Here is a 27,585-nt window from a genome sequence, read left to right on the forward strand (position 1 = left end):
GGGGGGGCCACCCACGGACACGCGGCGGGGGGGCGGGGGGGGCCACCCACGGACACGCGGCGGGGGGGCGGGGGGGGGCCACCCACGGACACGCGGCGGGGGGGCGGGGGGGGGCCACCCACGGACACGCGGCGGGGGGGCGGGGGGGGGCCACCCACGGACACGCGGCGGGGGGCGGGGGGGGCCACCCACGGACACGCGGCGGGGGGCGGGGGGGGGCCACCCACGGACACGCGGCGGGGGGGCGGGGGGGGGGCCACCCACAGACACGGGATACAGGAGGGGAGGGGGCCACCCACGGACACGGGGTACGGGGGGGTGGGCGGGAGCTACCCACGGACACGGGAAACGGAGCGGGGGGGGGGGCGGGCGGGAGCCGCCCACGGCCCCGGGGGCTGGGGGAGCGGGGGGGGGGCACACACGACACACATGCATGGGGATGACCTGCACCACGGGGTCCACCTGGGATAATCCGTAGCAGAGAACTCACCTGGGATGACCTGCAACACATAAACTGGAATAGCTATTGAGAAAGATGCATATTTGCACATGTATCTATTTCCACCTATTACGTAGAATATATCTATTTCGGCATAGACATACTATCTCTATTTACACATCTCTCTATTTCCACTTATATAGAATGTCTATTGGACATAGACATATTATCTCTACTTTCACGTATCTCTATTTCCACTTAGTATATAGAATATCTATTTAGACTTACATATTATCTCTGTTTACACTTACCTATTTCCCTTAAGCATACAGACCATCTGTTTAGACTATTTATCTTTAGACCTATTAGGTATTTTGACACGTTAGCATCTTTTCAGACATCTCCGCTTAGACTTACTAAGTGTTACATAGTGTAGTGTGGATAGCTCTACCTAGTCAGACTTCTTTCTATTTTAAATTCCTTCGTATATAAAATACATCTTTTAAGCCCTTTAGTTTTTAATTTATATATACACACGAGTTATTTTTGTATTTTAAACCCCTACATATATATCTCTAGTTAGAATGTTTTAATATTCTATAATCCTTTATACGATACAGTAGATAGAGGGTTTTATTTTGAAATCCTTTTATATATATATAAAAAACAATATTATTTTTCAATATCTATAAACCCGAGATCTTTTTCTCTATTTCAAACACCTCACACCCATATTTACAGTTTCTATTGTTTTTTAAACCCCCCATCCATCAATTCTCAGGCATTTTGGGGCTGTGACCCACCCCCATCCACCACTCACCTGCTCCTCTGCCACATCATTGCCCCCCCCGCTGACACGGCTGCCCCAAATGACATCATCACCTCCCCACACCTCCCCAATCCTCCCCTTTTTATTCACCCCCAAAAAAGGCACAAAATGAGGGAAACAGCCCCAACCAGCAGCTCGTTACTTTAAGACTGGCATTGACATATGTATACACACCCTCCCAAAAGGGTGGCTCTGCTAGGAAGCTAAAGGGGGAGTGCTCCCCCCAAACAGTTGCAGCCCCCCCAGCCCCTGTCCTGCAGGCTGGCAACCGGCCCACGGGGCGGGGGAGGCGGGGGGGGGGGGGGGGGCAAAGGGGAGCGTGACAGGGGATGGCGCCACATCCCTTGCTCAGGCTCTGCTCTGGGATGTTTCCCCTCCGTTCCCACGCTGGGAGGGGCTCCCCAGGGCAACAGACGTCCCCTGTCCCTCTCGGCCCCGGACTCTCCCCCCCAACACAGCCCTTGCTGCGCACCTGCGGGGCACCCGCTGCAGACAGAGCCAGGAGCCTCCAGGCACAGGGCCGGCCCCTTACGGTGAGTCGTCTTAGCCACCGGCAGGCAAAGCTAGGCTGGGGGGGGAATCTATTGAGCATCGCGAGATGCTTACACCACCGCATCTGAAAAACAAAAATCCCAAACTGTATTTCAGCCTATTAAAATAACACGTCTGGCTTGCCGGGTCAACAAAATTGGAAGTGAAGCATAAAACTTTAAAGAGTAAACTAAAAAAGAAAGAATAAATCTCAGTAATTCACTTTATACTAAAAAGGCGTGCATATTTTTATATACATCCAATAACAATACCTATACGATAAAAGCAGTTGATTTTCCTGTTGCATTAGTTTAACTTGCATAGCTGTGAATTGATACCATTAAATTACCCGTCTCCAAAATACACAGCTATAAGTTGACTAGGGGTTTTTTTTGTGTTACATGATTAGGATGGACATCTGGCCAGCTGCAGTGCCCAAGAGAGATGCTACTGAACTGCCAGGGAAATGCACCATTGAAAGCGAGACAGAAATAAAGGACTTCAGAGCACTCCATCAAAAGACCAGGAAAAAAAACCCCATAACAGTCAGTTGCCTGTCTTTTTCGAGATTTAGACAAAATACCTAACTGCTTAAGTACACCTAAATTACATGCTCTAGCTATTTGGCAGTTACAGTTTAAACAATGCAAGTCAATTTGTGAGTTATACAATTTAACTTTTTTTTTTAAGGTTTCATTTATGACAGAAAAACCAGCGAGATACAAGTAAAACCATATAGGGGACCTTTTGGAAAAAAAAAAATCAAATCCCCAGTGCTGCAATATGTAAGGCTACCAAAAAGGACTGGCAGATTTGCTAATGCTCTTGGCTGTACTGAAGCATGCAGAGGATCATGGTTTTATGGTATCTCGACTGTTACAGCTGAGAACCCAAAGACCAGCGATGCCATCAACTCTAGGAAGATGTGCTGTGCTTGGGTCTTTGGAAGGAAATTGACTTTTTTTTCTTTTTTTTTTAAAGCGAGTGAAAAGTCTTGTTGCTAACAACTTATACTGTCAAGTACATCATCTCAGAAGATCCACTCTGATGGGAAGTTCAACAAAATGCAACTTCTTTGAACGAGAAAGATTTCCGCTTTGGAAAACCTCTTTCCAACGGAAGTCAAAATTACACACTGTAGGTTAAGGAAAAAGGACATTATCGAAGCAATAACTCACCAAAACCACATCAGGACTCACTGTCACTAGTTACAAGGCTACCAGTACTTCTTGGGAAAGCCTGCAAAACACGTGGAAGCGACGCCGATTTGTCCATGTCTCTTCTTTGACCTTGATTGCTTTTAGTACAGATGCTAGTATCTCAGTAAGGTTTTCGAGTACTACTATAAGATATTTTAAAAACTTATTTACTGAAAAAGCATAAAGCTTTTATCATGAAAACAAAGTCTGTTTCTTCTGAACATCTTAACTCTTACAGTTTCTTTCCTCTTTTATTACAAAATTATTTTCACAGTATCATTTAATAGTAAGTGCACAGAAACAGAAGATTATGCTTTCAGGAACAGAGAATAAACGGAGGGAAGTAAGCTTTGCGTAAGCATAACATGCTCCAGAACAGACCTTATTTTTAGTATTTGTGTTAAAATATTTCATATAAAAAAATACAGAAGGACAGTTGCACATTCTTAAAGTCCATACTACAAGTACCTTAGCAAAAATGCAGACACACGTCACAGATGTACCTTGTACTTGCAGACCACTATGGATTCTTTCCATCTATCTTGTACTTTCATGGCAGAAGAAAGGGCGACCACGGTGAAGTGGTGGGAGTTGACATCCAGCTGAGAGGGGAAAAAAAACTTTAGCATAAAGCTGGGCAGGAATCTTAAGCTTCCTTTTTTTGTGAAGGCTTGTGAAGACAGTACAACTGAGTGGAGGAAAAAGTATTCTGCATCATCTTTAGTACAGTTGTTGATACAGGCCACTGGAGCTTTTGCATTTTTTAGACAACCGTGCCTTTTTTCTGACTCATTGGCAGCTTTAGTTTCTCTAGAACTCACTTTCCTAGATACCTGCAGATGACATAGATATTTACATACGTTTTCTCAAGCCTAAGTATAGTCAAGATTTCCTCACCATATGTGTCCCAAGTTGAACGTTTCTGTACAGCAACACATCTGTCCTTGTGAACCGCCTCACTGCAAAAGAGGAATGATTTTTTCCAGGCTGTTTCTCCAAACAGTCAAGATCTTTTAAAACTGCATTTGTGCCACCAAACCTGCTTAGGGTCACTCCCAGCTTTTGACCGTCCTTACATTTAACAGGCACATGCTCTATTCCACCTTCCAACAGCAAAAATACATAATGCTCTCAGACGCAGAGCACAACCCCACGGATGTCCACACACACCTTGCTGTTTTGATGAGGAGCCACTAAGCATCCCTGCTAGCACAACTGCACATGCAAGATTAGTTTCACCTACACTGTGAGTTACTGATTTCAGTGAATGTAGTTTCTGAAGCTTTAAACTGAAAACCACATCTTGACACTTCGCCAGAGTAGAAATGATCCATAACTAGAACTCTACAAAAATGCAGTAACACAAATGGCAAACCCACAGCAGCAACAGCTTCAGAAATACTTAGACCAGGAACAAGGGAGAAAAACAAAACAGCTTCATCTCATGCACAGGAAAGCAGCAGACAGAGAAAAGGGTCAGCATCCATAGCCCTTAGAGAAAACAGGCATTCTCCTTCCATTCCTAAACCCATCTGTTCAGTCTAAATATTGCAACACTACTATGGCAATATTGAGAGTAGGGAACAACAGCCCTGCCACTGGACGTGCTATTGACTGATGCTATTTATGTAGCAGGACACAAAGACAGAGGGACATGTTTTTCCACACACAACCCTGAATTACCTGAAAATTTATGTTTACCAAAAATAGCCATTTGGAACATATTGCCGAACAACATTTGGCAATAAAACTTTGATGTGTTTGACACACACAAATTTTTGGTAATTTGCTATTTGCTTCCTTTTGTTGTTGTTCTTCCTTCAGAAATTCTACTTGTAGCCAAGTTATCCACTACTGGTTCAAGCATTTACCTGCCTGGTATTACCAGCATATTTACACAGGCAAGTAACTTAATTGCCTTTCTAAAATTATCCAAATGAAAATTACAGCCATGAAAGAGGACTGAAAGAGAAGAAAAGGAGAGGTGAGGCAGCAAAAGAGCTCTGCAGGCTGGCACCAGTCAACACTGCACTCTTTAAAAAAAAAAAAAAAAAACCACAACAACAAAACCACACACACACAAAAACCAAACAACAACAAAACAAAACCATGACCTTGTATCATTTTTTCTTTTGGAGCTCATCCCTGTCTCAGCATCTTGTCTTGTCAGAGCATGAAGTGCAGATGATCTGTATCCCGATGACATTTGCATGTGATGAATACATGTTCAGAAATAGTCCAGATCTGTAAGACTGGTGTCATTTTTATGGTTTTAATAATCATAACTCAATTTTATTGACTTACACATTTCTGAGGAAACTAGTTAATTTTTAAACATAGCCTCTCCCTGGGGGAAAAAAATGTGTTAGAGATGGAAAAAAATTATGATTCAGAGCTCCCAACCACGAGGGAGTGGTGGGGAAATTAGTGAAAGTGAAGACCAACAGCAGCAACATTAAGTGAAATTTGGCTTTAATTCTGATCATGTACTTAAGCAACTCTTCAAGTCTATACCTCAATCCTATGAATGACTAGTGAAAAAAAATCAAATAAAAATCAAGTTTAAATATCAGTTTCCATCATGTTTCATTCATTACATTACTACTGGCGTCTAGGTGCTCAAAAATTAACTATACTGACACTACATATTACTAAAAATTTAGTTATACATATAAAAATACAAGGCTATTTCCAACTTGCCCATAAAATTAGTATGAACAAACAGAAGAGACGCACTTGACCGTAAAGAAGGTAACAGGCAGCTCTTAACTTATCATAGATGAAAGTTCATTCTTTTACCTGAACGGAAAACATTCATAACTACCAAGGGACCAATTCAGGAATGGGGCACGCTCTGTTAACTGCAATTTTTCACCAGCTTTTCTGCACTGGCAGCAAATTTGCCTTTTCTGTGGGTTCGACGTGGAGTATCTGTAGTGCCCTTGAACTCGCAAATGTTCCTCCCCGCTCCCCCAGCCCCATACGTGCAATTACCTGAGTGGCAAGTGGAATAAACCACGCAGGATTGTCTTCACATGACGCAGAAGGTGACACTGGCAAAAGAGGAGGCAAAAAATGAACCTGTTTGTCACACCCAGCCGACGGTGGTAAGACGGGAGGATCCTGCCAGAGGGGCCATGCAGGGCCAGGCCGTGCACCCCGGGAGCTCTGACCGGCCGGTTGCTCTCCCCTTTGCCAGGTACTGAGGAGACGACGATGCCTTGCCCGCAGCCCCTCGCAGCGGGGCTGCCCCAGGAGGACCCCCCCCTCACTTCTGCCCTCAGGAACGGGAGAGACCCTCCACACAGAAAGAGGTGGGTGGCGTGGATTTAAGCCCCGAGGGAAGAGGCCGGGCTCCCCGCTGGCAGAAGGACGACTTGCCTCCCTGCTGCTCGGAGCTCCTTGCTGGCGACAGCCCTGCCTGCGCCTGGCCGCTCTTCAGCCATGCTGGGAGTGCAGTCCAGCCGATGGATGCTCCAGGGAATAGACACTCCAGCTAACTGTAGCTGGCCTTGAGGCCTGAGGCAAGTTCCTCATGCCTGTGGTAGCTAAGGGCCCTGGATGTGACAGTAGTGACTCAGACCACTGCAGAACAGTTGAGGTGAGAAGGGACCTCTTGTAGGCCATCTGGTCCAACCCCTCCCTGCTAAAGCAGGGCCACCTACAGCCAGCTGCCCGGGACCATGTTCAGATGACTTTTGAGGATCTCCAAGGTGGGAGACTCCACAGCCTCCCTGGGCAACCCATGCCAGTGCTCCATCACCCACAGAGTGAAAAGCGTTTCCTGATGTTCACAGGGAACCCCCTGTGTTTCTGTTTGTGCCCGTTGCCTCTCGTCCTGTCACTGGGCACCACTGAAAACAGCCTGGCTCCATTTTCTTTGCACCCTCCCTTCAGGTATTTATATACATCAATAAGATATGCCCCCCCCGAGCCTTCTTCTCTCCAGGCTGAACAGTCCCAGTTCTCTCAGGCTTTTCTCATGTGAGAGATGCTCCAGTCCCTTCTTCACCTTGGCGGCCCTTCACTGGACTCTCTCCAGTATGTCCATGTCTCTCTTGTACTGGGGAGCCCAAAAGACCTCCTGTGCTACAGGCAACAGCCCAGATACTCTTCCCACCCAAAAATTCCAGATTGCCTGACACAGGGAAGAAGCCCCAGATAACCTGAGTAAGCAAATGGCCACCCCAAAGAACCGAGGAATGCACCAGAGATGCCAGCACAGCCTCAGAGTCCCTGGAAAAGCCACCAAGACAAAAAAATACAGCTCCACAGGCTCCACGATAGCGCTGGGAACACTTCGGAAAATCCCCAGAAGCAACGGGTGTGGCCCTAGAGAACCCCCCAAGGAGACACAGCATTGACGGCTCACCTCCCAGCATCTGGAGCGCTAGGAACATCCATCGCCTACAGCAGATCACAGTAGTGGAACTGAGGAGCTTTTGTGCTCATCCTAAATGAGCTACAGCAAGACATTCTTCAATCAGCCCTAACAGGATTATCTGGTATCGATCAAACACGTAGTGTCCATCCTGAGATGTGCTGTATTTAAAAAAATAAAAACAAAAACCCCATACACAAGTGTCTATCTCTGCTATCGAAGCAGAAGCGCGCTGCAGGAGCAAGTGTGTGCCTACTCTGTGCTGCAGCGTTAGAACGCACAATTGGGGCGCCATTAACAAGCTAATTCCACAGTGATTCTGCTCAAAGTTTCTTCATCTCTTTTCCTTTTTGCACTCCATGCCGACATCGCATTCAAGTATCTGATTGCAAACTTTGCCATTCCAGGGAAAGCACTAAGAAATCTATCAACAAATGAAGTTCCTGCTTAAGCCTTTTACACAGAACTGTTGCAGTTGCCCCAGCTCTTGGAGAACTGTTATGTTAAAATTTAAAACATCCAGAGAAGTCTAAAAAAAATACACAACTGCACAACAACTTTAAAGCAAAAGAAGAAAGTCAAGCGATTCTGGAAGAAAGTGAAGGAATTTAGTTTCTACTTTGTCCCATTTATACAAATTAAGAACTGAGATTCTTAAATATTTAAAGCATGAAAACGGAAGTGAACTATTATCAATGAACAAAGACATTTTTGACAATTCATCTTTTAATAGAAAGTACTTAAATTATATTTTTAAAACAACGCTGAGAACAGCACAGGTCAGCTGTAAATTTGCAATCTGACAAGTATCTCGCAGCATTTCTCATGCTTTTTTTTTTTTTGTTTTTGCGGTGTAAGAAACTCAGAAAAAAACCTCCTTCCATTACGGAAAAACAGCAGACAGGAAGATAGTTAAACTCATCAGCCAAGGATTTTCAAATTACCTATATGCTGCACAGTAGACAAATACTCAACCATCTACACACCCCACCCCACCACCCCCCCGCCCCGATCTCTCAAAAATAACATCTCAGTGCTTTGGATTAAATGATGACCAACTGAATTGATTTTGCCGTCTTGGCAACACTAAATCCAATGACAGATCTCTTTGTTCTTTTTCTGAATCCACCAGCTGATAGCCAAGCATGTTTATAGCACCTTTGCAAACTTCCTGTATTTTCTTAATTTTCTGGAAGGAAAGAACATTTCTCCAGGCCTGCGAAACACTAACTGCATCTCGAGATGTGATTTTGAAGGCTTCTTTTTTTTTCCCTGGTCCCTGCCCATGTGTGATATTATAGATCCAGCTTTTGAGCATGGGGGTCAAACTAAGATCTGCAAATTTATACATTTCTGAGATTTCTGATAATGGATCTCTGACCAGATCTTCAAAACGGATCATTAAATAGCGATCCTTAAGGAAATTAGGTGGTTTTAGAGTAGCCGTTTCATAAATCTGAACATGACTTCTACAAATCTCTTGCATTACTTTGTATTTGCTGTCTTCCACTTTAGTGCCGTTGGTACTCAAAACAATTCCATTGTCACGGGCTAATGCTTTGACCGATTGTTCCCGTGACTTCACGACTGCCCTGGGGTCACGGACCAAGTGAATAATTTTGAGATTCAGGGATGGATCAGTGAGAAGTGGGTAGAGGACCTTCAAGTCAAAGAATCGAACCTCCTTGATGACAACATGGCTGTACGTTTTACAGGCTTCCTCCACCTTGCTGAATGGGTACCGTCCACAAAGAGTCTTGCACGCCATTTCACTGGTTATGTCAGTACGCTGAAAGGAGTCACAAGCAGGAGCTGAACACAGGGCCCGACTCACTGCCCACTGGAAAAGATCGGATAAGTTTCTTTTCCAAGGCATGTAAGCATCAAACACAGACATGTCACACAGAAAGACCGACCTGACTAGGTCCCGCACTGCCATGTGCAAGACCTTGGCACTGTTCTGGTACATCGTAACCCACACGTGCCATGCGGGCTCCATCAGGTAGAAGACGCTGGGGTGCTGGCTGAAAAGCTGACCGACAAAAGAAGATCCCGACCGCCAGGAGGAGAGAATGAGGATGTGGACTTGAGATGGTTTCTCCTCAGACTGAGGCATGAAGCTACTGTACCGGGCATACATGAAGAGTAAGAATCCAGTCTGAACCATAATAAAAAGTATAACGATTGTGCTAGGAATCCGAATTCTTGCCATTCTCACCGAGGAAAAGCAATAAAAAAAGCTGAAAAAGAGAAGGAAAATGCTGGTGAACCATTGCTCCTGTGGCACAACAATGATCAAACTTACACAATACAAATTCTTGCATTAGTAAAACCTTTCTTCAAATACGCATGTATTTGGCACTATTTGCCTCCTTAATCAGTGGCACTGGGAGATGATCATCTGCAGGTGACAGGTGTCGGAAACTGAAAGAAAGCAATGTGTGACAGCAAGATCACAGCAGAAATCAGTTTGGAGCAAACTTTTGATGCTGAAGGAAACCTTGGGTTGATACAGCCCAGCTGCTGGAGAAAAAAAAAAAAAAAAAAAAAAAATCTACAAAATACACAAAGCCCTCAACTTGAATTCTGGTAAATACTGTCAAGGGAAAAAAACCTTTCTGAATCGCTCCACTGTATTTCCATTTCAGTCTAACATTACAAGGGCTTCTATCCCTTAAAAGGAGTAGACAGGAACATCAGTAACTGTGGCTACTGAAATAAAAATCATCTTCTTATCTAATGTGAGCACTGTACCCTGCGGTGACGGTAGGGCACTACACCGATTGATGCTTGTGCACAACCCTCTATTTTCTAAATTGCAGGAGATAGGCGAAAACTCGTAACCTGAAGCCGCATCTGGCCACAGATGTTAAAATGAAAAAGCAGCTGACGTGTGTCTTTGGGCTGGAGCACACATACCCATGACTGAATACCCTGAGTTTGCATTTAAGGAATTATCCATTTGTGAGTTAGAACTGGTCTGCACGTAACTCCTGGAAAATTTTAGGCATGTCGACCCAAAGTGAACTTGTTTTACTTTGAAGTCGAAGTTCAAGCCACATGCACTCCTCACAACTTTTTACGAGAGGTTTTTGGCACCCACCCCTTTGTGCTCTCACTTCTGCAGATTCCACTTGTAAGCAGTCAGTATACGTTAGCAGGCATGGTACCAGGAAAATAAAAATCCTTGTGTATGAAGATCATCTCGAGAGTTTTACATATAATCATTTGCTATCTAGCTGCATTTAGACAATTTTTTTCTTGTTACATCAACACACTCTGGACTCTTGAAAATAAACCATGCAGACTACTGAATATAGATACATACTCATCTGACATAATAAATGCATTAAGTTCTTAGTGCTAGCCTAATGAAACATGAAAAAGACTATCAATTAGTACCAAAAGCTGAAATAAATGGTCAAATGAAAGAGACAGTAGAAACGGGCAGTTTTGGCTCCTTCCACTGCCTAAATGTCTCTTCATGATATAAAGAAATGCTTTCTATCTTAAATGAACACAATTTTGCTACTAAACTGTTGTTTGTAAGCCAAGAAAAACAGCAGAAATATGAGCTGAGTAGGAAGAAGGAGCGAATAAAAGCATCTACCTTTGGTATCATGCAGTATCTTGTAAGGAGAGTAAGGCAAATGAGTAAGGTACTAACTTGCTGGTGGAAGTTTTTCTCCCAAAGTACCATCTCTCGCTTTTAAGACATAGAATCACAGAATCATTTAGGTTGGAAACGACCTTTAAGATCATTGAGTCTAACCGTAAACCCAACGCTGCCAAGTCCACCACTAAACCATGTCCCTAAGTGCCACATCTACACCTCTTTTAAATACCTCCAGGGATGGTGACTCAACCACTTCCCTGGGCAGCCTGTTCCAACGCTTGACAACCCTTTTGGTGAAGAAATTTTTGCTAACATCCAATCTAAACCTCTCCTGGCGCAACTTGAGGCCATTTCCTCTCCTCCTACCAGTTGTTACTTGGGAAAAGAGACTGACACCCACCTCCCTACAACCTCCTTTCAGGTAGTTGTAGAGAGCGATGAGGTCTCCCCTCAGCCTCCTTTTCTCCAGACTAAACAATCCCAGTTCCCTCAGCCACTCCTCACAGGACTTGTTCTCTAGACCCTTCACCAGCTTCGTTGCTCTTCTTTGGATGCAAAGTTCTGTACACTCTTTACATCCGCTCTAGTTTATACCTACTCAGCTAAAAATGCCTTTTTACTGTTTTATTATGTTCCCTACTTCACCATACAATGTTTCTGTAGCTTAGCAACAGTATTTATTTACCTCTAAAACTATGGTTATGACCGAGTATTTAGTGGTTGTGCTGCCCATTGAGGCAAGGCCCTTTTCTCCAGTGGTTCCACATTCTCATCAACTCTGTGCACATATCCGTGACACATGACTGCAATAGCACCTCCGAGGATGTGAAGCCCCTACTTCACCAGCTTCTCTATCTTTATTGTTTTCACTTCAAGATGCCTTTTTTTTTTTTTTTAAATAGCAAAATGGGACAAAAAGATATCTAGGTTATCTTTCCATATTCCTATCTGAGAAGATAGTAACAGAATAATAAATGTAACAGAGTGCTCATAAATAACCATATTTTTCAGGGCCAGGTTCATAAGCAAATTCAAAGCCACGAAAAGAGCATACATTTTACAAGACCCAGATGTCAATATATTCACTCAAATCACTATTAATATACCCAGGCAGACAAGCATGGAAAAAGTAGCCCAGTCTCCCCTTTCTGCTCTGGCAATGGTGTCTGGACAGCAACAAATATGCCGCCAATTTTTGGCAGTGGGATGTGGGGAGGGCGGGGTGTCTGTGGACCAAATACATTGCGCGTTGGCTTTTGTATTTTGCTGCACAATCAATATGAAAGCTGTACTTTAAAGGGAACTGAAGAATGACGGGTGTAGTCTGGTCTATAAACTGATACCTTGGCACTGCACTAAACCATGAAATGTTAACTATGGAATTATTGGGCCCTTGGTGTAGCTCCAAGATCTCCTGATTGGGATCCCAACGAGTCCTGACTCTATATGGGACCAATGACTTTTTTTAGAACATCGTAATTTGCATGCTAATTTGCCCACAATAATTCTTCAAGACAATATAGCAGAATACAGTAAGGTGTGAAGATCAAGCACAAGGACAGTCAATGACTTCTGTAAAAGGAATACTGAAGTGACTATCACTTCTCAGCTTGAAAGACAGGCTCCCTGGACAGGGAAATCACACCTGGCCTGGAGAGAGCAACTGCAGAAACACTCTCCCACGACCACTCAAAACGGGAAAATCAGGAGATCACTCATGACAAAACCTTTTTGTACACTGCATCATAAAAATGTGAAACTCTGCCTCAAAATACTGTGGTAGCAAGAGTATACAAGAGTTCAACACATGATTACATCGACTGAAAGTAATTAATGGAAGAAGAGCCTCTCAAGGACTGTTAAATGCAAAGATGAGGCTACAGCCGGTGGCTTAGCAATTCCCTACACTGTAGATGGCCCGAGGTATCTGCCTGCATCTGGGAGGTATACTAGGAGCAATCACGTTTCCTGTATTATTTAACTTTTTCCCTAGCAATCTACTACTTGCTACTGTCAGGCACAAGAGCAGATAGATAAACCTTTGGTTTAACTCAGCATGGCCATTCTTTACAGATAAAACTTGCCTTGTTCAAATACTGAATTTTTGCATGTTATGTCACCAGAAGCATCTACGAGTTTCTCTATGCTGTGAGCATTATCAGCAATCCAGCAGCCTGCACTGACACTTCACCAAACAGAGGTGATGAAAGAATCTAGGCAAAAGTGGAAGAGCAGTTGCATTTGCTAGTTCAAGGAGTTTTCCTGAAACAGATTCTATGCCTGAAAGCTAGCCATCCATAACTACCTCAAATCTTTTTGTCTGCAAAACGTTAGCTATTTTCTGCACTAAGACAGCATTCTGCAGCTCCTCACAGTCTAACCCATTACATAGCTTTTAGAGACCCAATGTTGCTTTTTAAAGAATAGGTTTCTACTCTTAGCTACACAGAACTGCTGCTCCACTCTAACCAAGATCACTCTGCAGAAATGCAAACACTAACTGTTCTTTATATGTTACTGGCGAGGGGTGGGGGAGTGAGGAATAAAAACACGCAGATGCTCAAACCAAAAGCCAGTTTTTTAAATTCATTTCTGCCTTGACTGCCTCTTGAACCTCTCCTCGCTCTGATCCCACCCAAGTACTGTTGCACACAATACTGTGCCAACGAAAAACCAGCTAACATGAGTATTAGTCCATAATTTGTGTCTGAACTAGTCATAAGCACTACAAATAACATGTAAAATGACTGTAGCTAAAGTATTTCCCTGCTCTTCAGTATGATATAAACTGCAATAAAAAGCACAATATCAAAGTAAAGCACTAAGCAGATACCCATTTTCAGTATTTAAGATTCATTTTCCACCCTTTTGGGAAAGTTGGGATGTTTCTAAGGAATATGTACGCATGCAGACACCACAAAGAAATGAACAAATACACAACAAAATGCACATCTGTAAGAGTATTCTCTCGGGCAGTTTCCAGTGCATGAGGCCAAATACACATCCAGTTCACTGGATTTTCTCTGTAAACAGTGCCTTTCGTTTCTGCATTTCTCACATTGAGCACGTGTAATTCTATTTGCATGTAAATACCCTTTTACCGTTTGCAATTGCATTCTGCAGTTAAGGTGCTTTCAGCCTGGATTAAACTTAGACCCCTTTAATGTGCAACTTTATAAACCACCAAGCCCTTACATTTGACAAATGTAAGCTGATGCAGAAAACAGCTCTTGAATACCCTGAAGAATCACCTTCTCATAAAGTTGCTGAATATATATATACACATATATATATATATTTATAAATCTACTGAATAGATTACATGATATCATTGCCTTAATCGTGAGGGACAGGACCTTGTGATACAGGATGCTCCTCCTGATCCTCTACTTATTCCATTGCAGGACTCACCAGAGGGTGCTGCTAGGCAAGCTCGCTCTTTCAGCACAGAAAGGCAATATGCCAAAACTTCATTAGCTACTAGGTGAAACACTAGTCTGTGACTTGCTTTGCATTGCCTCGCCTCTCTTTTTGCCAGTGCCCACCTCCTCCTCCGCCTACAGCTCAGCGGCACTACCTGCCTATCCCAAGCTCCTCTCAGGAGAGCTAAAAAGGGGCTTGTTCCTGCCTCCTTTCTTCCTTCTTTGCTTCACAGCAGTGCTTTCTTGTGGCTGCATCTGCCTGACTAGAGCAGGCCTGCTGACTAAAAACATGGGGGGAGAAAAGAGAGCCGCACCAGAGGGGCCAGATGTCCTAACATTACTGCCACTTCAGCTGCCATCTCAGTGACAAAACCCTCTAGCAAGCACCTCCATCCACTCATGAAATCAGACTGACCAGAAGTGGCAAGGGAGCTACAAAAGGCTGAAAAACAGACCGTGAGGGACATCAAATTGCAGCACAGAGCACTCCAACACCTTTCACATCTCTCAGCTGAGACGTCTGAAGTATCGCAATACTTGGTGGTACCACAATACATGCTTTTGTACATAATGAATACCGCTAAGCATAAATTATTTTAATAACAGTTACAATGTCATTCCTTTTCTGTGACAGTAGTATTACTTCTTTTGTGATACTATTTCTTCAGGAAGAGCTCTGGCAAACAGCAGAATAATCAAAAGTCTAATTCTAACAAATTCTTGAGACAGAATCATCTCTTCACAAGCCAATGCAAATGTTCAAGATGTGATCTGAAAAGCATCTGCACGTATGCTTTAGTTGACAGTACTGAGTCAAACTCTGTCACTGGGCTTGTCCGCTAACAGCTACTAATGGAAATAAGATCCTGGACTAGACGAACCCTGGGTCTGCCCCAGAATAACTATTCTTACATATTGTGCAAAGGAAATTAATTATACAAACTGGCCAACAGAGCAATGATCATCTTCATCACTCAAACTGGCTCTGATAGAATGCTGAGCTGTAGGGCCACTAACATCTGCCATTGCTTGCCAAGAGACTAGATACATTACAGAAAGCTATTCAGTTTTACCTGGCAGTGTAACAATACAGTGAGCAGTAGTATTGATCCCAGAAAGCTTGTTTTCTAAACACCACTTTTCAGACCTAGAATGGTAGAAAAGAATGGAGGAGGAAAGAAACAAATTGTGCAGTGGATGATCATTTAGCTCTTGCTTTCAGGGACTTTTGTTTGTCACATAAGTCATGTTGGAATCAAGTAATCAGATCTTTGCAGGTCAGCACCAAAAGGAGAACAATTGCTCAGTAAACTTCCTTTCAGTACAGAATTCAACCTGAAGAGATCTAGTAAATTAACAAAAAATAACTTAATCGCTAAAAAAAAAAAAAAAAAAAAAAAAAGACCCTCCTATTATGCGGCTCATTTTTTTCTGGGATACTAAAAAGACTGTAGAAAGACAGAGAGAAAGTGCCTCACATTAGAGCTGTAAAGAAACATGGGCTCTCTTTGAGCTTGGGACAAAAGGCTGGGATGAAAGACTCCCTCAGAACAAACAGGTCTGGGTCTGTTGCAGGAAGACTGAAAAATCTGGCTGGAATAAGGCAAAACAACTGAGAGAAGAACTACAAGTACCTGCTCCCCTAAAAGGACTTCTGAGCAACTGAATCTTAGCTGTCTTTGTCAAAGTCTTCCCTGGCCATTTTGTGTCTGAGAAAATTTTCAGCATACTTTCATTTAAAACAGTTTATGCAGCACTTTTAAAGCCAAAGTCTTTACAGATTACACAGAAATTACTTCAACTTCCACAAAATGCAAAACTACGGATTCATTTCCCAGCTTGATCTCTTCCACTGAAAAATAAAATAGCTAATGCTATAATATGTGCTCAACCTTTTGCTAGCCAAAAATGATTTTGTCCTGTATGCTTGTGATACACTAAATGCTGACTTTCAGAGCAATCAATATGAGCTGAATAATTCACCAGAACACCTCAGTACTGACCGTGAAAAGAATGAGAATGGTAAATGTCATCATGCATTTTACAGAATACAAAAATGTTTGTGCATGACGTGATAAACTGAGCAAAGGTTACCTGAAGGTCTACTATACCTTATGGAGAAGTTTACTCACTACATACTTCACCTATAAGACACTGCACCAATGCAACCACCACCAGAATGGCTTCTATGAGCTAACATTAGAAACACAGTTTGCTGCTCAAAAAAGTGAAACACAGGAACGTGACAAAGCTGGTCCAAGAAAAATGCACAATAATATTACCAGTAATTCTTGCTATAGAACACCCAGCTGACAAAACGTCACTTTCCAGTGTTCTTCCACAGCTAGAAATGACACATCCTCACACGGCAAAAGCTTACCGTATCGCCAACAATATGCAGATTGGTCTTCGAATGGGGAAAGAAAAAGTTAGTTTGGAGGGTGCCTTCTGTAACCACTGGTACTTCAAGAAGAATTAAGTGTCTTTGCAATAGCTGATCATTGCTAAATAGTTGAAAGTATTAAGAAGCCTGCTTAATTTTTTTAATACAACAGTGAAACTCCAACAGAAATAATAAAATTACAGTAAATGTACTGTAAGCAGACATTTTGAATTCTGACATTATATTAGCATTTTTCAGCTGATAGTGTTAATTTAGCCTTTGAAAACATACTTCCTTTTACAATCTAGTGGAAAATGAGATTGGAAGAATTGCTTACAGGTAATCATCAGGCTTAAATACTTTATAATACAATGAAACATACCACAAATTCCATGGTACGATCATAAAAACTATTTTAAATAAAGGCACTGGGCTTTTTTTTTTTCTTTATATTTGTCGTGGTTTAACACCAGCCGGCAACTAAGCACCACGCAGCCGCTCGTTCAGTCCCCCCACCCAGTGGGATGGGGGAGAGAATGGGGGGGGGGGGGGGAACAACTCATGGGTTGAGATAAAGACAGTTTAACAGGACAGAAAAGGAAGGAAAAATAATGATAATACTAATACTAATACTAAAATGACAATAATAATACTAAAAGAATTAGAATATACAAAACAAGCGATGCACAATGCAATTGCTCACCACTTGCCAACCCATGCCCAGTTAGTTCCCGAGCAGCAATCTGCCTCTCCTGGCCAACTCCCCCCAGTTTATATACTGGGCATGACGTCATATGGTATGGAATATCCCTTTGGCCAGTTTGGGTCAGCTGTCCTGGCTGTGTCCTTTCTTATGCCCGTCCAGCCTTCTTGCTGGCTGGGCATGAGAAGCTGAAAAATCCTTGACTTAGTATAAACACTACTTAGCAACAATTAAAAACATCAGTGTGTTATCAACATTATTCTCATACTAAATCCAAAACACAACACTATACCAGCTAGTAGGAAGAGAATTAACTCTATCCCAGCTGAAACCAGGACAATATTGTTTGGCGTTAGATAAAGTTGTCCAGCCTGAACAAATGGCTTTGTCGAAGCACAGCCCTACAACACCTATTTCTCCATGAAATGCAGCTGAAGATCACCAAGTGTTTTCAGCTACTAGAATTACCGGTGTTCAAGAAATGAGGTCTGCTCAGTTGCAAATTTTGTTACGAATTTCTACTATTTTTAAGGATGGCAAAACTGAGGTGACAAAGAGACACTCCCAAGTGACTTAATGCTACTCAGTTATTTGAGACTTTGCCTGCACGGTACAATAGCGTCCTGAAAGTCAGACAGCCTGAGGACAAACAGGCTGAGGTGTGCCCTGCGTGCCCCACGGAAGCAACCGCTGCAAGTAAGAAATAACGACAAATTCTTTCGTCCAGTATGTCACTTTCACCTAGAAACAGAGGCTGAACACAGCAGAAAAATGGGGAGGGATTTCCCGGGATGACGGGAAATGTTCTCTAAAGCACCTGATCTCACCATCTAACTCCAGCAAACAAAACCACCTTAACCCGAGTCAGCAATGTTCTCGGGGGCGAGGGGGCGAAAGAACTAAAAAAGGCTGATTTTCAACCGCTTTACCTCTGTCAACAAGTGACTACACCTCAAGCAACGCCCAGCGCGGCACCGTGCGACATCGGCACCGCCGCTATTACCGCTACTCCACCAGCACGAGCAGGGGCGCGTGCGAACGGCTTAAAAACATCTCCTGAAACGCAGTGCAAGTCATTATAAACACCGCTCGTAGATACCGGAAAAAAAAAAAAAAGTCTGTCATTGCCCGGCTCGCCGACCGGGACGAGGAGCCCTGTGGGACACCCCCCCCCGCCCCGGCCTGCCCGTACCTTCCCGCTGCCTTCCGGCACCGCCGCGGATCCGAGCTGCCTACAGAGACAATGAGCCGCTTTCAGACGTGGCCGAGGCGCCGGGGCAGCGGGAGGAGCCCGGGAAGGAGCCGATCCGCCCCGCACCCGGAGCATCCCCGGGCAAAGGCGCAGCCTGGCAGAGGCGGCCGGCCTGCCCGCTCGCCCCGCCCCGCCGCACCGCTCAGCACCCGGCCGCTCGAGCGGGACCGGCTCGGCGGGGCAGCCGTGCCCGCCCCGCCGCCAGCAGATGCCGAGAGCCTACTGCAAACGCCCGCCCACCGCTCGGATGCTGCACCGCAGGCGGACGCCGCCCGGCCCGTCGGGTCCCGGCAGCCTCACCGGAGCCGTCCCGTTGCAGCGTCGGCGGCCCGCTGCATCTCCCAGCAGCCTGCCCCGTCCGGCCCGCGCCCCGCGGCCTCTCCTCCGCTGCGCTCACCAGCCCCCCGGGCCCGCCTGCCGCAACCGCCCGCCGCGCTGCTGCTGCTGCTGCTGCTGGCGCCACCGCCACCTTCTCCTCCTCCTCCTCCTCCCCCCACTCCGGCCAGCCCCACGGCCCGCCCCCGGCCCAGCCGCAGCCCCACAGGGCCGCGCTCGGCGCGGCCGCATCCAGCCCGCAGGGAGAACGGAAAGGTCCTACCCCCACACACAGGCTGCTTGGCTAGGTAAGAAATAAGCATGGCGGTGGTTTCTTTCATCCTAGCATCACCCCTTAAAAAACTGCTGAAGCATGGCTCTTACACGTCCACATTCTCACTTGTATTTAGGCACAGGACTTTTAACCAGCTAGTTCTTCCTTACACAGCCACTTAAGAGAAATGTGATCAGCCCTAACATGCCTGTGTGTCCTTCCTCAATGAACAGCATTTAGATTGCTCTCTGGCATACGCGTACACAGAAAATCTGTGTAGGAGCACTGTGGTGGACTGCAGCAGTATGTCTGTCTTTTTATTTCCTGCTGCTTGGCAAGCTAAAGGGAAGAGTCCTTACAGAGAGCCTTCCGAGAAAGACTCCTCCTTCCTAAAGCTCCTTTAATGCTAGTTGCAGTGGAATCTCAGGTACATTTTTTCCTTATACTTCAGTTTATTGCTACAGCTGTAAAAGCTTACCTACCTTTTTTCTATTGCTTGGTTACTTACAGAAGTAGAATGCCTCTCGAAGCTTGAAAAAGGAGTCAGAACGATGAACCAAGAACTATGGTCAGTATAAAAGTGATCCAGGAAGTTAGCACAACAGAGGTATCACAAACAGGTTTTTTTCCCTGCTGTAGTCACACCTGCCTTTACTGCTCCTTTTACACTGCATTCACTTACTAGTCCCAGTCGTGAAACATGCCTCTTTCAAAAGAAACTGAGGGATTGCTTCAGGTCATACTAAATAGTTACATGCCACCTACAAGCAATTAACACTTCTTGATTTCCTCCTTTTAACTTAAATAGTTCTCCTCTTAAATTACTGCAGAGGATTTTTTCCAGCTTTCTCCTTCTAAAGGAAAATAGAACATAAGGAAATTTTTCTCTGTATTTCCTGAACCAGACCTATTCACCATTTCTTATCTCACGTGCATTCACTGAACTGTTGCTCTGAGCAGCGTCATTTGTCATAACTTAATGTGGAAGGATACAATAGGAGAGAAAAGTGAGATAGGGATAATGGAGTCTCCCAGTATTATTATTGTTTTCTGGCATTAGCCTCTTTCACGTGCCAGTTGCTACCTTAAGCAGGCTTCTGTTCAGCTTGGAGGACTGAAGCTGAACATTTTACACATTCCATTTTTGTGGGAGTACAATAGCTCAAACCCTTAAAATGGGGTTCTATGGCCTCTCCAGAGATTTCTATCCCTTGCTTATGCCCACCCTAATGCTTGTGCAGACACATACCAAGTTCATTCAGGGAACTGACTTGTCTGAAAAAGTGAGCGTATTTGGTAAAGATGATCTTCACCATAAGGAACTCCCTGAATTAACTCATGCAGTCACACAAGCACTATCACCACTGCAAGGGAGAAGAGCTGGGACTACAGCAGACCAGATGTACATCTGAGATATTGGGGAAACAAGCTCACAGGGCCCTTTGTTCATCCTGTGTAGTGCCTAGAAACACTAAAAAGCAGTACGCAGTTGCTTTGACTCTGTGCACTCTGATACAAAGCCAATTATCAGTAATCCTAGGCTGCCAGATGCAGACTTCAAAGAGCAAAACTGGAGATTTCAAACCAAAATATCTATTGCAAGGAGCATTTGCTGTATATAATTTACAATTCACATGTAAGTACATAAGTTTCACAAGCACAAAAGTGTGTTCAATAACCAAGACATGGCTCCTCACATTAATGTTTCACTTGCATTGAAGAATAGGCTGGAGTCCATCCAGCATGTAAAACTTGGGAGAAATGCAAGCTGCAAGACTACAAAGTTTAAAATAAGCTTAAACAGAAGTTCAAAAAGAAGCTGGCCGTTTTGAGAAGGAGAAAAGAAAAAGGCATAGGCAGGTCTCCAAACTGCCAGGATATTGAATTCTAGAGGACAATGGCCAAAAGGTGGGGTACTGCTGTACAAGTTGCTCTTTCGCATTTCATAGCTGCACCACGTCTTAAGAGTTCAAGAGAACCAAAGACACTTAGAATTTTGTTAACTAGCATGTAGAATTGTTTTAGACTGTCTCCTGCCATAACACTGCTTTGCTAGAATTAAATCTTAACTACAAAACTGAAAACATAATGGGAATTTTGTTGTTTTCCCTTTTAAGCTTGTCTGGCATAAAAAGTAAGCCCAGAAAGAGAAAATAAAATTAAGTAATCTTCCCTACCACCACCACCCCCAGCAAGAATGAGGAACATAGTCTTTCAGTGCTCACCAGGTGGTTGTAATTGATTTACTTTTTATCTGTTCTAAGTTATCATTTAAGTTCTGAAAGTAATTATTCACTTGCTTTGGAACTCTGAGGCTTCTCTGGTAGTTTTTTTGTTAGTTTTCTTTAAACAAATACCAGGCTTCTCTGTTTTACTATTCCCAATTCACAATTAATGGTCTAGTGCTACAGTAATAATGCCAATAGTAAATGACTGTGCAAACCTTGCAGACACCCACAACCCCGTTTCTCACATCAACCTTGAATTTATCCATCATCCAATTTAATAACTAAATCGGTGAGCATGTGTAGCCACAGTTACAGAAGTGTGGCTCTGACCTTAACTCATCTATACATTTTTTCACATTCCTTATATTCTTTCCTTTCACAGGGCACATAAATCCACGTACAAATAGCTCGACAGAACTCTAACTCAGCAGTGAATTAATTTACAAGACAGTAAAAACAGCTTATGTTGTGACTGTTAGCATATTATTTTCAGTCTTCAAGGTTTAGCAAAATTAAGATCATGCAAATGCAGTCTCATTGCTTTCTGCTGGTTTTTGAAGCGTGTTCCAGTTGAAAAAAAATAACTAGGTTCTTCTTTAACTGTCAAAAATATTAACATTTTCAGTCCCAAAGCAGTGTTCCCAGAGAAACAGATGAATGAACATGTATTTTAAAAAGGAAGCACGAACAGAACATACTTGGAACATACTTACAAAGGTCTGATCTTCCGAAGTAAAAAGTGTGTAGAGAATAAAAGCAGGTATCTGTTTTTGAACTGCATTTCTTTAAAGTGTTCCCAGGCATCTCCTCAGGACTGGTGCTGTTTGTAGGACAGTACTGGAGACACTGGCAGAACTGGTGATATTGGAGTTGTAGTCAACACCTGATTCTGGAACACAAACATTTTAATCCTACCAAACACCCAAAGAAAGATAAGGAGAATGCTGACATACTGGATCCAGGCAAATTTAATCATTTCCCAAAATCCTGGCTGATATTTAAAGAAAGTCAAGGAGCGTTAATGAAGAAGCTTCTGATACTACCACTGCAATAACTAAACAAAGAAACTCAGAGGTGGAAAGGCACAAAACTTGTTAGGCATCAGTTTGTGTGGCAAATGGAAAGCCTTTGAGCCATGGAAATCCCTAAAACCCTTTTACTGTAGTATGTAACAAAAGCTGCAGAGAATGTCTGTCCTAAAAGACATTTAAACCAATTCTCTGGAAACTGCCTATTTCATCCCTGACACACCAGAAAGTAGTTATTGGTAATACTCAGGCAGGTAAAGAAGTCTCGTAAGAAGTGTGCTCCATACAGATTCTTTTAAACACAGGCTTGTTCTTGTCTGAGAAAATGAGTAAAGAACATAATGAACGAAGAATTATTTTGTAGAAAAAAAAATTTCAGGTCTGTCTGCGCATGTAACAGATTTGCCACATCCATTGCGGGGGTTACTATTTGGTGAGCTTACCTTGCATACAGATTTCTAATGATTTGCTTTAGGTCACAGAATACAGTATCATGCTTTGCTAGTGGCATCCATGACAGATTGGGACAGCTGGTGCTGCAGGAGCAAAACAAGACTTACTAAGGATATTCACTGTGAATGGCTAAGAAACTGCCTTAAAGGCCAGTTTAGTAAGGCTGAAAAGCAACACAGGCTCCTAGTAGAGAAAGGCAAAAAGTACTTGTGCAACCAGAACCATCTGGAGGAACAGGCAAATAGATATTCAGTTAACTCCAGAACTATAGCATTTGCTTAGCTAACAAAGGAAAAGTTTAGCAACAAGTCTAGAAGAAAAGAGTTTTCATTTGGCCTGTATGTGAAGGCCCAAATAATGCAACCCTGTTATGTCACAGTTTATGCAGTTTTCAAAGGATATAAGATAACTTCCACTGGGTAACGAATAGTGGCATTAATGATAAATGGTGTATCTGTTGCTCTTCCAGTCATCCAAACAGGGCTGGGATCTGAAAAGACTGTTGTCACTAAAATGGGGAAGGGAAACATCCAGGTTAAGGGGCATTTCTAATCTTAATACAGAACTCAAATCCTCACAGAACAGCTGCCAATATGCTAACTACTGCTGTCCTGTAATTCGCAGCTATACATTCAGGCTTACCATTTCTATCCCAATATGCTGCAATGATGTTTGTTAGATCATAGTCACTTGCAAAAGGACTTGTGCCATTGACCACAGACACCTGTTGCAACAAGGAGATACTTGCATTATTTGTCCACTCTTCAAGAAAGTAATTCTACCAAGTTTCTTACGCAAAGTAACCATGCCCTTGAAGGAATGCACATAAACATCAGACTGAACATCTTGGCGGAATAACCTCTTCCAGCTTTCAGCCTAACAAGAAAACACCAGTTCCAAAGTTCTAGGGTCCACTCTGTGCAGGAGTACAAATAATTAGGGTGTCACCCATGGTACTAGGAGGATAAAGAGGGGGGTAAATTGATGGGGAAGGAAAAAAAGTTTCCTCACATTGTATCTGGTATCCAGTCCACAATGGTTAAGTAATTGCCTCTGGTTCAATTTCAGGTCTCCATTCATATAGAGCTGAGACCCTGGCACAGGAGAAAAAAACTGAAGAAAAGCCATGCTCTGCATCACAAGTGTTGACATTCTCTGAAATGGGGAACATGAGAAAAAAGAATTTAGGGAGGGGGAGGGGCAGGGAACACAACACACTTTTCTACCTCTTTGTATCTACAGATTTTCTGCATGGATTTGATTTTTTTCTGACTCCCAAGTTTCAGATCGTCACATTTGTCTAAACAAAGGAACACCAAATAAGAAACATGAATTACTTTTTTTTAAGTGAACTACCTTAGTTGTTAGTTAACTAACTTGATAAACCAAACAAAGTTCCACAGGAAATTCAGTGAAGTGCAACAGTCTATGGCTAATGACAGAAAGATTTGACTTGCCATAACATGTGAAAAGCAGCAAGATGATTAAACACATTCATTGGAGACACTCTTAAAATACTCAACAATCAAAGCCAGCTAAGGACTCCTGCTCTGCAATAAGGACCAAACAAGGAAGTTCCTTAGCCCTTATCAACCACTCAATCTGAAGGAAAATTTTCACATTTACTGTAAAACAAAGGTGTTGTGAATATCGGAACTCTGTGTGATACTAATCACTGACCTAAGACTTCAGAACAAATTTAGGGCTGTCAGGTCTTTACTCTGGGCCTCATAGGTTTAAGAATGTTTTCTACACCACACAGCTGTGCTTGCCAAGCTTGTCCATCTGCAATCAGCAAGAGTCTCTTGGATAAACTAAGCCTAATCTCCCTAGTAAAACAATTTCTTGTCTGTGTGGCTGCATCCAACGCAGCTCTATACTGTTGCTCCTTTCAGATGCATCCATGGGTTCTCTGTGCACTAGTGTTCTACTCACTGCTTTAGGTATTAATTGCACCGCCACTTGAGATACAATGGCAGCAGAATTTTATTTTCCTGTCTGCCTATAACACCTTCTTCCCCCTCCCAGTTACAAGATACAGAAGAACCTGGCAGATGATTACCATTGCTTCAAGAGCAGTTAAGTAAGCAAAATCTATGGAGTTTTAGGCTGCTGCAGCAGCCTGCCCCTCCACCTCAGAAAATGAACTGGTTATGTCAAGACATGGAAGTATGTAAGAATGCACATCCTTCTGCCTACTGCAAGACTCTGTTATTTCCTGATGCCACCCACAGTGATATTCACTGTTGTGCATCTCTGTTCTCTATGCTGCACTACAGCCCAAGAGAATACACAGCTCCAAAAAAAAAAAAAAAATCTCTAACAAAACATATCAAAATACGCAACAGAGCTAGACTAGGAATGACACAGCAGAGGAGGAGAAAATTAAATATTTGTTAGTAAAATAAATCTTTTAGATAGGAATTTCAAATGCGGAAAGGTTCTTTCATCCTTTGCATAACCACTACTGGAATATTACACTGGGTCTATATGTCACAACAAATAAAACTAAAAATGCTCACATAAAGTTGGTAGGAAAAGAGTAGAATCAGCTGAACACCAACTACATGCTCTGTAGGTTGTAGCGGAAGTTCCAATCTAAAATGCAACTGATCCATTTTGCCATCTTGATTTTTGTCTTCTTCTCTAGTCTAAAAGAATCAATAAGAATTTTTTTTAAAGACAGGAACTTCTGTTAGAAAGAAAAACAACAAAGGTAAAACCCCAGGGGATCTCCACAACTGCAGCATGCACATACTAAGGAAGCAAAGAAACTGCATAGTTAGGAAAGCAGTAAAGAGCTGCTTGACTTTATAGACACAGGACTAGAGACAAGAAAGAAGCCTGCAATTTTGTCTGTTATACAATGTCTCATACGCCCCCCAGCGAAAAGCTAATCAGACTCTTCAAAGTCTCTTCTGCCCTATGCCATTCCAGCCATCTCCCCTGCATGCTACAAAGCATGCCTTAAGTGCTGGATCTTCTCTCATATCCTGTGCGAATGCGTGACTGATGGTCAGGCTTTTGCCTCTTGCCATTGCAGCCTGCCTCTTAATAGCCTCTGTATGCCAATTCCTGGTTGTGAGCCAAGGCTTGCTACACTTCTGTGCCACAAATGCCCAGTACTTCCGCTATTTGCAAGCGTAACAGGACTCCTAACAGAGGTAACACAGAAAAATAACTGCCACTGTTGAATCCCAGAAGGAACAATAGCTGCAGGGCAGAGGCTACGTGCTTTAGAAAGCACATACCTGCTTTCAAAACCAGGGGCTACCTAGCAACACCTGCAAACTTCAGATCACGATAAGCCATGTGGTGGGGGTGGGGAGGCACAACTAATTTGAAGAAAGTAAACTGATGTGTTCATGCAAACCACCAGTGGTGCTTAGGGACATGGTTTAGTGGCGGACTTGGTAGTGTTAGGTTAACAGTCGGACCTGATGATCTTAAGGGTCTTTTCCAACCTCACTGATTCTATGATTCTGTAAAACTGAGAGGGAATAAAACTGGTTAAAAATCACTTGTCCCAAGCGATTTTTGCTCTGAGGCACGAGGTTATGCATGAAGCTGCTGCTACTGGAAGGCAGCGGTGCATGGCAGGCGGCCTGCTCACAGGCACCGCCAACACTCATCCCCTTGGCCCGCTGCCTCTCCCCTGGTCCCGCTCTCCAGCCCCGCTTCCCACCACCACCGCCGGGCCCGCCCCGGGCAGGCCTACCGACAGGAGCGGGACTCGCAGCCGGGCCTCCTGGAGCCTGTTGAACGCTGGGAACGTGCTCCACGCCAAGAAGCTGCCCGGGCCGGGCCCGATGGTGGCCACGAAGAGCACCTCGTACCGGAACCGCACAGTGGGCTGCTCCAGGTACGCGCTCTGCTTCAGCCAGAAACCTGCGGGCAGAGACAGCGCGAGGCCTCAGGACCGCACTGCGCCGCGCCGGGCCGGGCCGGGCCGGGCCGCGCCGCATGGGGTCGAGTGGCCGCTCACCGTGGCTCCGGTAGGCCACCAGCAGCGGCGGCACATAGGTGAGCACCGTGATGAGCAACAGCGCCAGCGCCGCGGCGGAGCAGAGCCCGGCCCGGTAGCGAGTGTGGAGCGCGGGATGCGAGAACAGCTCCACGCCGGCCATCGCGAGCCGCCCGCCCCAGCCCGCGCCCTCACTGTGGCAACAGCGGGGCGCCAGACTGACGGGACGCCGCGCCTATCAGTACGTCAGGGCGCCGAGGGGGAACGGGCGCGCCAGCCAATGAGCGTGTACCGCTGCATTCCGGGACCGACGACTTGCGGTGAGGCGGGAGAGCGCCCGGGAAGGCCCGGGGCCGCCTGCCGCGGCGGCGGAGCCCACGATGCGACTCCGGGCGCCCCGGGAACGCCTCGGGCGGCGCCGACGCGTGGCCTCGCACCCGCCAGGTGACTGCCTGCCCGGATGCTGCAGCCCCGCCCCCCGAGCCCCCGGCCGGAAGCGCTGCGTTTCAGGTGGTTGCTAGGGAACTGGCGAGCCGGAAGTCCCGCCTGCCGAGCCGTGGCTGCTGTT

The 27,585-nt window shown here is 44.4% G+C and overlaps 2 protein-coding genes across 6 annotated transcripts; both read right to left on the minus strand.

Annotated features, from left to right (window-relative positions):
• Positions 1-8,388: 8,388 nt before the first annotated feature.
• Positions 8,389-22,353, minus strand: LOC127021212 (carbohydrate sulfotransferase 5-like). 5 transcript variants are annotated; one of them, XM_050904181.1, is made up of 2 exons: positions 22,286-22,353; positions 8,389-9,619 (listed from the first exon to the last, which is right to left on the minus strand). In XM_050904181.1, exons 1-2 carry the CDS (start codon positions 22,351-22,353, stop codon positions 8,410-8,412), a joined length of 1,278 nt encoding a protein of 425 aa, XP_050760138.1. In that variant the 3' UTR covers positions 8,389-8,409. The 5 variants fall into 5 exon arrangements, with proteins under 5 accessions (XP_050760138.1, XP_050760140.1, XP_050760143.1 ...); XM_050904183.1 differs by lacking the exon at positions 22,286-22,353 and adding an exon at positions 19,853-20,046; XM_050904186.1 differs by lacking the exon at positions 22,286-22,353 and adding an exon at positions 19,827-19,935.
• Positions 22,354-22,380: 27 nt separating this feature from the next.
• On the minus strand, positions 22,381-27,256 carry TMEM231 (transmembrane protein 231). Its single transcript, XM_050904187.1, has 7 exons — positions 27,039-27,256; positions 26,772-26,941; positions 25,576-25,704; positions 24,065-24,208; positions 23,696-23,777; positions 23,460-23,561; positions 22,381-22,574 (listed from the first exon to the last, which is right to left on the minus strand). The coding sequence occupies exons 1-7, from the start codon at positions 27,178-27,180 to the stop codon at positions 22,381-22,383; spliced, it is 963 nt and encodes a 320-aa protein (XP_050760144.1). The 5' UTR covers positions 27,181-27,256.
• Positions 27,257-27,585: the final 329 nt, after the last annotated feature.

Source organism: Gymnogyps californianus, chromosome 12, assembly GCF_018139145.2.
Source record: "Gymnogyps californianus isolate 813 chromosome 12, ASM1813914v2, whole genome shotgun sequence".
Classification (NCBI taxonomy): Eukaryota; Metazoa; Chordata; class Aves; order Accipitriformes; family Cathartidae; genus Gymnogyps; species Gymnogyps californianus.

Bases quoted from the DNA above. Each gene is read 5' to 3' on its own strand.
- LOC127021212 (XM_050904181.1), bottom strand. From the start codon at position 22,353: ATGCAGTTCAAAAACAGATACCTGCTTTTATTCTCTACACACTTTTTA. The intron at 9,620-22,285 runs GTAAGTATGTTC...TCTCTTTTTCAG, and splicing joins CTTCGGAAGATCAGACCTTT to CTTTTTTTATTGCTTTTCCT.
- TMEM231 (XM_050904187.1), bottom strand. From the start codon at position 27,180: ATGGCCGGCGTGGAGCTGTTCTCGCATCCCGCGCTCCACACTCGCTAC. The intron at 25,705-26,771 runs GTAGGCCTGCCC...TGATTCTTTTAG, and splicing joins TGCGAGTCCCGCTCCTGTCG to ACTAGAGAAGAAGACAAAAA. The intron at 23,562-23,695 runs GTAAGCCTGAAT...TCCCCATTTTAG, and splicing joins AGCATATTGGGATAGAAATG to TGACAACAGTCTTTTCAGAT.